We start from the raw sequence: 12,458 nt of genomic DNA, 5'->3' as shown, positions 1-12,458 counted from the left end.
TTTTGGCAGGCTCTGCTTCAGAAAGTCATCAGGACTCGTTGGAATTTCCCTCAGTTAACCACAGCTCTCCAGTTGTCGGAAGCACTCATGCAACCTCAGACAAATTGATCTTGCTGCTTGCTCACTTGTGTTGCCAGCTGCAGTATTTAGGCAATACGGTTTTTGTGTGGACTTATTGTCAACGGATAGTACAGTTGTACTGCTGTACAAAATCTGTACACTGACTACTTTAAAGTGTATCCAAATTTACTTTTGAAAGTACCTTGAGAAGATATACTGTGATAATGGGGTTGGTAGATCAGCTGTGCCAGCAACTTGAGAGTTCCTGCTTCCGCCAACCTAGTCAACAGCCGTTGTCCTTGGACAAGATACTTTACCCACCTGCTCCCGGTGCCACCCATACTGGTTTAAATGCAACTTAGATAATGGGTTTCACTATGTAGCGCTTTGAGTCACTAGAGAAAAGCGCTATATAAATATAATTCACTTCACTTCACATAAAACGATTGCTAAAGTGGAAAATACTGTATAATAAATGTAGATATATGTGTCTGAAATCCGTCATCAGTTCATCTGGAGGGAAGCTGCGACGGCCGATTATTTGACACCAGGGATGTCACCTTTGTGGTCAGTGAGTCGGAGGATAAAGGTGTTCCTCTTGGAGTGGACCGTGCCATGGACAAGATGCAGAAGGGAGAGTGCTGTATACTTCACTTGTCACCAAAGTAAGTGCACTGTGTTTTGTGCATTGGGTTTTGATGATAAAACAGAAATATATTTTAACCATCTGCAAAAGAGGCTTAGACATTCATTATGCTTCAATGTATTAGTTATAGTTCCTCAGCCGATAAAGTGCCTCATAGCATGAACATGTTTGGTAATTCCTAAATTAATTTCCGCAAAGTAGGAGTTGTTCACAATAAAGGAAACTTTTTTTATAACCAGAGCATAAAACATGTTTACAACCTTCTACATGTTTTAACACTGGGAGCTCTCTTGACATGAAATAACACCCACAGAGTCATACTCGTTTAATCTAATAAAATAATGCTGCCCTAAGGCTGAGTCAATCAGCGGCCATGAACCTGAACAGCACGCTCTGATTGGTTTCCTCTTATCTAGTAGCCAATATTATTGTAGTACTGATATTTATAGTCAATTTAGCAATGCTAATGATTTAGACCAAACCTATGTAGAATATGCTTATATTGACCGTTGAACCTTCAAAAAATTTGCGATAGAGTGAAGCCACAAACCTTATAGCGGGATGTCTTACCCTAAGTCAATGGACGTAGAAAATAACAATACAGTACATACAGTCGTGGTCAAAAGTTTACATATACTTGTGAAGGACAAAATGTCATGGCTGTTTTGAGTTTCCAAGTTCTTGTATGAATTTATTATGGGTCTACTGAAAATGTGACCAAATCTGTTGGGTCAAAAGTATACATACAGCAACATACATTATCAAATCTGGTGATGTAGAAAAGTTACAATCAAATCAAATTAGCTTCATGGCATGGCCTCTTAACATCATGTGAGTGATTATGATTGACGACACCTGTTGACTTCTCTGAGCCCATTTAAATAGGGCTCATGTGATCCAGTCATTAAAACGCGACAATGGGAAAGTCAAAGGAACTCAGCACAGATCTGAAAAAAATAATCATTGACTTAAACAAGTCAGGAAAGTAACTTGGAGCCATTTCAAAGCAGCATAAGGTCCCAAGAGTAACAGTGCAGACAATTGTTCGTAAGTATAAAGTGCATGGCACAGTTTTGTCACTGCCACGATCAGGAAGAAAACATGCACAGTTTTGTCACTGCCACGGTCAGGAAGAAAACGCAAGCTATCACCTGCTGCTAAGAGAAAATTGGTCAAGATGATCAAGAGTCAACCGAGAACCACCAAAAAGCAGGTCTGCAATAATTGGAAGCTGCAGGAACACAGGTGTCAGCGTCCAGTCAAGCGTGTTTTGCATCGCCATGGACTGAGAGGCTACCATGCAAGAAGGAAGCCTTTGCTCCAGCAACGACACCTTAAGGCTTGTCTAAAGTTTGCTCATATGGACAAAGATAAGACCTCTGGAGGAAAGTTCTGTGGTCAGATGAAACAAAAATGTAACTGTTTGGCCACAACACCCAGCAATATGTTTGGAGGAGAAACGGTGAGGCTTTTAATCCCAGGAACACCAAACCTACCGTCAAGCATGGTGGTAGTAGTATTATGAAAATAAAAAAGGAGGATTACCTCCAAATTCTTTAGGACAACCTAAAATCATCAGCAAGGAAGTTGGGTCCTGGGTGCAGTTGGGTGTTCCAACAGGACAATGACCCCAAACACACTTCAAAAGTGGTAAAAGAATGGCTAAATCAGGCTAGAATTAAGGTTTTAGAATGGCCTTCTCAAAGTCCTGACTTAAACTCCATTGTGAACAATGCTGAAGAAACAAGTCCAGGTCAGAAAACCCAAAAAATTTAGCTGAACTGCACCTATTTTGTCAAGAGGAGGGGTCAAAAATTCAACCAAAAGCTTGTGGATGGCTACCAAAAGCGCCTTATTGCAGTGAAACTTGCCAAGGGACATGTAACCAAATATTAACATTGCTGTATGTATACTTTTGACCCAGTAGATTTTGGTCACATTTTCAGTAGACCCATTATAAATTCATAAAAGAACCAAACTTCATGAATGTTTTTTGTGACAAACAAGTATGTGCTCCAATCTCTCTTTCACAAAAAAGAGTTGTAAAAATTATTGGAATCTCAAGACAGCCATGACATTGTTCTCTACAAGTGTAGGTAAACTTTTGACCACAACTGTATACAACACTCTTGGATTATGTGTGATGGAAGGAAAGGGAGGGATTCTGTTAGTTGAGGCCAGTATCAAACAAGTGTTCAAAGAAGTTAACCGCTGTATAAAAAACTAAGTAACAATCAATTGCGTAGTCACCATTGACAGGGTTGGCATTGTGGAGTTGTTGCTCTTTTTTTTGTGGTGGTCTCACATAAAACACAGTAACTAAAACGCACAACTTCGAGGCTCACTGAGCTCAAATCGTATGAGATTTGCTGACGTCACACACAATGAAGCTTCAAAGACTTTCAAGTCATATTTTTCTGGAGAATCTGAACTCTAAAGAGGTGATGAAACATGTGTTTTCAAAGCATCAGAATTAAGTTATAACATACGACGTGTGTCATTCAGGCATTGTTCCATTGCTAACAGCTGTTTGTTGGTATTTACGACATCACAGATGGTATTCCAACCTCTGGAACCATCGTCTGTGACATCTGCCAATACCTTTGTACCTAATTTGACAATACCATTCAGGAAGTGTCATTTCTTTTTTCTTTTTACTCACATATGTTTGTACCTCACAGGTATGGCTTTGGCCATAAAGGAAAACCAGAATTTAAAATTGACCCAGACAAAGACGTTGTGTACGAGGTTACGCTCAAAGACTTTAAAAGGGTGAGTGTGCTTCAGAATGAAACATAAATGAAAGACAGCCGTCTGACTACTGTGTGTGTTGTGTCAAGGCTAAGGAATCCTGGGAAATGGACTTGCAAGAAAAGCTGAATCTGGCCTTTGAAACAAAGCATAAAGGGAATCTGTATTACAAGGTAGAGTCTGCTTGCTTTTTCATTGAATTTACTGTTAAGAAAACATCAAATCAAGGTTACCATCACATTTCACAAGCGTTTTTATTAGAGCACAGTGCTACCTTGGGATGTGAGTCCCATGAGTTTTTCAGCGAGATGTCACTTTCAAGAAAAAGCCTCCCCACCAATGGTTTGTGTAGTGAATGCCACAATGGTACATACTCCTTGAGCTCTGAACAAAATATCCGGTTTAGTTGCAAGCTAGAGAGGCACATAACTTTGTATTTCCAACCATTGTAACAAAGAAATGAGTGTGAAGGACAGTGCTGAAAAGAAGCGGATAATATTTATGTAAATAAAGAAATAATCAAAAACATATGTAGCGAACTTGGTGAAGGAGTTGCACCGTACGATTAGAACGTGGACGACGCTTAATCGATGGAGAAATGTCCAAATATCGATGATTTTAATACATAGTTTAATACAAGTTTAAGACATAAAGTAAAAGACAGTTATAAAATGCGGATCTAGTGGGGACTAGGGATGTAACGATAAACTGTCACAGACTTTCCAATTTAGTTAAACGGTGGAGGGCGGCCCATCGAAATGAAAACAATAACAATATATCGGGCCTGTAAATCTAATTTTGAAATGAGCATATCCCTGCTGAACTACCGTTAAGTTATAAAGGTATTCGAAAAGAACATGATTTAATAGTGCCTTTTGACATAGGCCATTTAATGATGACTTGACATTAAATTATTACATATGGCTCCTTTAACTGTAATCCAAACACGGACGTGAAGCTTCTCACTCCAAGCAGCAATTTGGCTTAGCAGCGTTTGCTCCAATGATGTCGCTTGAAGGTAAAATTGTCTTGTCTTGTCCGGAGAACGACTTGCCATGGCTGTGGTTCTGAGATTTCTATCAGGTCCCCCTTTCTTTGGGCAGTTCTGCAAGCCATTTTCGAGCTTGTGGCTCAACAGTAACTGGACGTCATCACACATTTCCCCAAGCTACGGATGGTGCAGAGGGTCAAAAACATTAATCGCGCGTTAAAAAAATTATTGCCATTAAAGGAACTTATAGTTATTATCAGGTAAACTTTGACAGCCCTTTAATAGTATTCTATCTTTCTTTGACGTTATTTATACTTTCTGAATAAATTATGTGATAATGTTCATCTGTCAAATACATGGAATTGAATCTGACAGTTATAAATTAATTTTTAATCTGTCAGAAAATGAAATAAATATCAAAATCACATTAAAGGATGTTATTATTATTATTGACTAATTTTACTCAATTGATGTACTGACATCATGTGGTTTATTCTGTACATATGTAGCGTCATCTTGAACAAGACTTGTGAATTTGGACTCAATTCATAATCACACATGAAGTTAAAAGGGGATAAACAGTATTTCAGCGTATTTATGTCCCCCCAGAAAATGTGTTACAAATACAATACAAAGTACAGATTATCAAAAGCATTTATTTGGGTAGAAATATCCCAAGTTACATTACCAAAATGAATCTAACAATCCACATTTTGTAACTATCACTAATAAGCAGCGAAAGTACATAGTGTTCAAACACGGAAGTGTTGACAAGGCACATAGCTCTGAAGTCATGTACGCCTAGTGCAGAGGATACAAAGAATTGCTGTTAAAACATCTAGTGGACACTTTTTTTGTTTCATTAAAAATGTACAGCTCATTTCTATTTTTATATTTAGCAAACTCATCTCGCAGACCGGATAAAGTTAGAGTTAAAGTCACACACACACACACACACACACACACACACACACACACACACACACACACACACACACTAGGTGTGGTAAAATTACCCTCTGCATTTGACCCATCCCCTTGTTCCATCCCCTGGGAGGTGAGGGGAGCAGTGAGCAGCAGCGGTGGCTGCGCTCTGGAATCATTTTGGTGATTTAACCCCCAATTCCAACCCTTGATGTTGAGTGCCAAGCAGGGAGGTAATGGTCCCATTTTGGCCGCGCTCCAGAATCATTTTGGTGATTGAACCCCCAATTCCAACCCTTGATGCTGAGTGCCAAGCAGGGAGGTAATGGTCCCATTTTTATAGTCTTTGGTATGACTCGGCTGGTCGGTTTGAACTCACGACCTATCGATCTCAGGGCGGACACTCTAACCACAAGGCCACTGAGCAGGCTTGTGACCTGATATCGCCCGCGGGCCATACGTTTGATACCACTGTTACAGATGAAAGTATTTGACCTTTTTGTAGACTGAGTCAGCATGTTGTGAGAAGGACATGCAAGTGTCAATCTTAATACCAAGATATTTCAAATTCTGTACCTGCTCTACCAGCTGACTTTGTATGCTTAGCGGTTAAAACAGGTCCTCTGGGTTTTTCCCTCTGGGTGTGTAGCACAGCTCCTTTGATTTTGATATATTGAGCTCTAATGAGCTTTTGGCAAAAGTTTGGACCACATTTCCTGCTGGTGCTGTGTCATGGCTTGGGAGTTAGTAAGGTGGGCTACCAGGGCCATGTCATCTGCATACTTGCAAGTGGTACGTGCGTACATAGTTGCGTCTTTACATCCTAGAAGCCGGAAGAGGGCGGGATTTACTGTATAAAATACACTGGAAAGTTAGCACCATCTGTGTAAATGTTGCAAACAGCCCCTTTAATGGGGATTGTAACGGTCCAAAAATTCTCACCTCTCACTTGTCTGCATCACACTGATGCAGTAGGAGTTGATAACGCCAGACAAGGGCGCCAAAATAATATTGAAACGGCGGACAAAGTTGTAACTACAAGCCACTCAGACAGCTCTATTCAAACGTGTTTGTGAGCAGTTCAAAAAAAAAAAAAAAAAAACAGATGCCGCCAAATTTATCCGTGGTGGGCTGCTAAAAATTAATCAACGTATGGGAAACACTAGGTGTACTATCTGCTGGAGTCAACACGCAGTCATTGTCTAAATATCTGGCAACAAGAGTGAGGAGCAATATAATTGTCTTTGGTTCGCACGAGTGCTGCCGACACTGGGGAGCTGCGGTCTACTCGGGGAAATTCCAACATGCACTGTGACTTTTTGGATCAGACAATGCCAAAATGCTTGTGAAATATTGTTTTGCAGGTCGAATGTTCTTTTTGTTGGCATTTTAAAGAGTATGCCTCAGCTTGTAAGTACATAGTCCTTATGGTAAGCAAACTGGGTCAGAAGAAAATGCTTGTCAGTAATAAGTATTTTTGACTTTGTTTTCATATACAGTATTTAGCCTGTTAAGCATGTCGACACATGAATCCTATGTTTTTTAGGGGGGGCACTACTACCAGGCGGTAGTCCAGTACCAGCGCATCATTTCCTGGTTGGAGATGGAGTGTGGTAACGGTTTGGAGCAGCAAAATCGCATTAATAACTTTCTTTCGATGGCCCACCTCAACTTAGCTTTGTGTTTCCTGCGCATCAAAGACTTCTCCCAAGTGGTGCAGAACTGCAACAAGGTGAGACCACCTCAACCCCTGTGGGTTGTGTATAACATTAACATTTTGGAAGACATACTAGTATAAATGTAATATAGATATCCTTAAAGGGGCCCTATTATGCAAATCAACTTTTCCAACCTTTTTTCTTTACCTTTTTCTTACCTTTTTACCTATTTTTGTGTATTTGGGATCTACATCAGTCCCAAAAAAATAAATTTGCTTAATTTATGACATTTTTCAAATTGGTGTAGGCAGTGGATATCTCCATATATGGTAGACATTTACCCAAAGATCTTTGTGCGAGGTCGCCATTGTGATCAATACGTTCCTTTTTCTCTATCTTGTTGTGGGGCAGACTGTCTCGTACATGCACATTCATCCTCCGTTGTTGACATTTCTAATATGAATTAGTGTATAGTTGCCAATTGTCAGTAGACTCAATATGGTAGCACAAAAAACTACAACATGGCCGACGCGGAGAAAAGCGCTGTTAAAGTGGAAGCACGTAAATAAGACCGCCTATAAAATGGCTTCATTCTGAAGAGACATTCAGAAAGCGCCTTGAAGTTGGTCTGTAAAACATAGTCTATGCAAACATTTTGACCAAATAACTGTTACATGTTAGGTAGACCACAAGAAAGTGTTTTACACAAAAAATCATAATATGACCCCTTTAAAGCTTTATCATTATTAGACAAATGATCAATGCCTTTTAACAATTGATTAAGTACTTAATCGCCTGTGACCTTAAAAAGACATTTTGCTTGATGACGTCCATGTTTTTGAACCAATCTTGGATCAGATTTCACACACGTGCTTGTTAGTTCAAAAAGGTGTGCACCAAATTTTGTCGTGATTCGGCAAAACACAATGTACAGTGGGGTGTTTCAAGAATGTACTTTAGCACAGGGGTTAGTGCGTGTGCCTCACAATATGAAGGTCCTGGGTTCGATCCTGGGCTTTGGATCTTTCTGTTTGGGGTTTGCATGTTCTCCCCGTGACTGTGTGGTAATCCTACCTCCAAAGACATGCACCTGGGGATAGGTTGATTGGCAACACTAAAAAAAATTGGCCCTAGTGTGTGAATGGGAGTATGAATGTTGTCTGTCTATCTGTGTTGGCCCTGCCCGAATGCAGCTGAGATAGGCTCCAGCACCCCCTGCGACTCCGAACAAGACAAGCGGTAGAAAATGGATGGATGGACATTTCATAGATTTTAATGTCAGCGCCACCATGGGGTGAAAAACAATAGCACAGGCAACTTTTTCTGTAGATTTCGGTACTTTTTTTTCCTACTTAGAGCTAGGATTGCGATTAGGTGGAAGATTTACAGAAAGTTTCCATCAGCATTTTAATTGGAATTTAACCTGAAGAGTTTTGGAAATATTCCAGATTAGAGACTTGATTTATTTGGTAAATACGAGGATTACATTTTAAGATAAAATGTGATATACAATGACAGGTAATGACAACACAAAATTCCCTAATTTAGTTTCCCATGGAAATGTTCCACCTCTTGCCACCCTACAGGCAACAAATGTTTGATACATTTTCACCTTTTTGTGTGCAAACATTCATGAGAAGAACAGTTAGATTTGTAACAAGTCACCTGTTTTGTGTACCACAGGTGATTGAGATAGACCCTTGCAACGAGAAGGGTCTGTACCGCCGCGGTGAGGCCCGTCTGCTCCGTAACGAGTTCACCTTGGCCTTGGCGGATTTTCAACAAGTGCTGCAGGTCAACGCTGACAATCGTGCTGCCCGAACTCAGATTTCAATCTGCCGGAGCAAAATGAAGGAATATCACGAGCTGGACAAGAAGACTTACGCCAACATGTTCCAGAAGTTTGCTGAGCGGGACGCCAAGGTCTGTAAATGTCCGCTTCCTCTCACACATGAAATGTTTTGACCAATAATCACCTGTAGGATCTTGTCTTTTTACACCTACACACATTTAACTTCACAAAGATAATAATAACATAATATTTTGATTGGCATTGTCAGGTATTTGTTTTATGTACAGTATGCATCAGATGTTTGTAATCATTCCTCACAAGTAATATATAGATTAAAAACGAATGATATTTAATCATGATCAATCAAATTTAATCCCCAGCAACCCTGTGCTTAATCTGATTAAAGCATTTATAGAGAATTAAATCAAATGAGCAAATGCCAGTTCCTATAAGGTGCCTCTAGATTTTTTTTTCCAAAATAAAAAAGGCAGAATGTTGTTATTTGGGGTTTTTAGAATATGATAGATGTCATAATATTTTTTTAGAAATTTTAAAATTGCATGAGTGCTTTGCTTTAGTACTGCACTGACCTCTGGCGGTCATGTGTGGAATTTGTAGATGTTCTTGCCAGAAGACGCTCTTCTCTGCTAAGGGAACATTAAAAGAATACTGACTATGTTTACATTAATAAATCAGTCTGATTCCTCAAATAGTTTGACTTTAAAAAAGCATCCTACGAGCCATGGAGACACCTTAATTGGCTTTTGAGAAACCAGACCAGCACACCTAGATTATGCGATTGGAAACCATATCTCTCAAGTGGGAGTTTCTTTCAAAGAGGATCCTTCGTATCGCACATGAGTCAGTCTCAGTGTGCGGGGTATAACCCGAAAACATATACCATTCAATCAAAACATAGACAACGACTAGAATGAAGAAGAGACTGTTTTCATGCTTTACAAGTTAAAAGATGAGAGAAAAAAGAAACTTTACTTAAAAAGGTAACTAAAGAAATTGGGAATGTTGGCTTCATACGGACTCCCGAACGAAATAAGATTGAGATGAAGGAGAATTAAGCAGGTACTGTATATTACAAGGCAAAGAAGAAAGTGTACACAAACCTCTTCATGCTGGATATGTGCACTCCAAACTGATTAACAATATCTCTGTATTCCACACACCTGACAAGATAGTCCAGAACAATAGCAACGCTCATCTGGAACAGTATCGGTCGGGGCACAGACGGTCTTCTCCTTCCAATTTAAAACTCTTTCCATCAAACCACATAGCCTTTTGAAAGAACTCAAAACCTTCGAAAGTTTTCTTTCCATGATTCTGCGTCCGAAAATGTCTTTAAAACTAGCGCAATAAGATAATTTTTTGCATTAGCATAGCCATTAAATATGTAATATTTGCCAATATTACAGCAGACATCAGGTGCAATAAGAACTGTGCTGTTGACTTGTAAAGGGGCCTCAGATGCGTTGTTTTGGTGTGACGTCAAGGTCAATCGAAAACACCTATACATTTATCCGCGCTGAAAGGAAATAAGCGCCCCACACGGGTGTGTGAAAATACAAAAAAACAAACTATTAGAAAAATCAGTCTAATTTAGTGCATGGAAACATACTGACTGATGAGCTGTTATGTGGGCCTGAATTGTGAATTGTGAATTAAATTGTGTTGCTTTGATTAATTGTTAATGAGCACAACTATTACAATTGTTATATCTGGACTGCATGGAGTGCACATGAGAGCGGTGGTGTGCGGGTGCTGTTTTTAAAGTTTATTATTGTGTTAGTTAAATTTCAATGTTGATGAGGGAAAAAAGTTCTCGCAAGCAGAATGTTGTGTTTAATTCAATTATCTTCCTTAAAATATGCATTGAGGCTATAAAGTGTATTTAAACCGATTAATGGACAAAAACTAATCGAAATATTACTTGGTTACTAAAATAAACGATACTATAATAATGAAGTTGTACTGGATTACATTTATTTTGAATCGTTAATACAACTCATCCCACAAATAAAGATTTCATGGAACATTTTGACAGCTTAATGACAACTTTGTGCTTTTGTAAGCAGACTGGGAGGACGAAAAGGAAGCAAGAGGAGAGTGTGAGCAGCAGCATTAACGGAGAAGTGGGCATTAAACGCCGAAGGAGTCAAGACCGCCGCTCACAACAGTGATATCTGTCAAAACCAAGAAGACTCCCAACAGGCAGGAATAAGAGGCACACTCAAATACTCCCAATATTTCCACTTTTTGGTCACACAGACTGCCTATTCCTGTAACTTTTTGTTTTATTACCATTACAACACACTGAGCTCCATTTTATAAAGCTTCTATGATGAGATGGGCCTCAACATTGAAATCACATCCAAAAACATTACGGCTTGCAAGTATTACTGTGTGTTATGACTTGAACCACATGTACAATTTATTCTTCTGATAAGATGTCTAATTTATGTGCTGCAGATGGCTTTTTTTCTTCTTCTGAAAAAACACTTCATACAGCCTCAGCTTTTAGTCCATGTTGGTAAAAAGGATAAACAACTTACCTAAGAATGTTCCTCATATAATACTAGCTATATTTGAAAAGTGGAAGGGTGGAAGTCAAAAGAACGATGCCACACACCGCCCACAACGACGATTGGTTACGTGCTGTTTACTTGCATTCACCCATGCAATATGCCAACGCCTTCAAAATCGGAAGATGTATGACGTCACACGAAAAGGGTCTATAGCAGGGGTGTCCAAACTTTTTCCACTGAAGGCCACAAACATTAAGCATGCGAGGGCCATTTTGATATTTTGCACTTTCAAAATCAATTCAATATATCGTTTTTTTCCCACCTTTTGGGCTAGGGACCCAGAAGGGTCTGAGTCATAAAAATGTAAAAAATTAATTACGTATTTTTTACTATTCAACGCTTAAATCTCTAGATCAACATAACGTGTTAAAAAAATGTTTTGTTTTATGCCCTTTTTGTCCAAGAAAATTCAGTTTTTTATGGCAAAAACACAACATATACAATATTTTGCCCCCCAAACATTTCCAAGCGGAATATTTGATGTGAGGTATTTGCAGGCCTAAAAAGGTCAATAATTCATAAGACCTTGATTTTATTTCATTATTTTTTGAGCAATGACATTTTTTTAAAATCCCACTAAAATTCTTGAGGGTCCATCATAAAAAAAAATGCTAAAAAAAAGTCTTAGATAAAACATTTAAAAAAAATCAACCCTTAGGTCTCCAGATCGACTTCAGCTCTATGCTTTTTTTTTTTGTTTATTTGATGTCGTTTTGGTCAATTTGGCAAACAAATATGCAGTATTTTCTCCAAAAAATATTTTAAAGTGGAATATTAGTGAAGTATTTACAGGCCTAAAGAGGTTGATCATTTATAACACCATTGATTTTAATTCATTATTATTTTTTAGCAATTTTTTTTTTTAAAATCCCACTGGAATTCTTGGAGGTCCATCATTAAAAAATTCTAAAAAAAAGTCTTACATTAAAAAAAAAAATTCTACCTTAAAAAAAAAATTCTACCCTTAGGTCTCCAGATCAACTTCAGATCTATGCTTTTTGTTGTTTATTTTATTTTATTATATATGCAGTATTTCCTT

At 38.6% G+C, this 12,458-nt stretch overlaps 1 protein-coding gene across 3 annotated transcripts in view; it reads left to right on the top strand.

The window, feature by feature from the left end:
* Positions 1-12,458, top strand: part of fkbp5 (FKBP prolyl isomerase 5) — a 64,309-nt gene extending 51,851 nt beyond the window's left edge. For all 3 annotated transcript variants that reach the window (XM_061932863.1, XM_061932861.1, XM_061932862.1), the window contains exons 6-11: positions 569-725; positions 3,388-3,478; positions 3,547-3,630; positions 6,919-7,104; positions 8,714-8,953; positions 10,910-12,458. In XM_061932863.1, coding sequence (XP_061788847.1) covers positions 569-725; positions 3,388-3,478; positions 3,547-3,630; positions 6,919-7,104; positions 8,714-8,953; positions 10,910-11,014 — 863 coding nt within the window. In that variant the 3' untranslated portion in view covers positions 11,015-12,458. The remainder of the gene's footprint in view (positions 1-568; positions 726-3,387; positions 3,479-3,546; positions 3,631-6,918; positions 7,105-8,713; positions 8,954-10,909) is intronic.

This window comes from Nerophis lumbriciformis, linkage group LG38 (assembly GCF_033978685.3).
Source record: "Nerophis lumbriciformis linkage group LG38, RoL_Nlum_v2.1, whole genome shotgun sequence".
NCBI lineage: Eukaryota > Metazoa > Chordata > Actinopteri > Syngnathiformes > Syngnathidae > Nerophis > Nerophis lumbriciformis.
The sequence above is the reverse complement of the archived record's forward strand: the minus strand, read 5'-3'. Positions and strand labels throughout refer to the sequence as shown.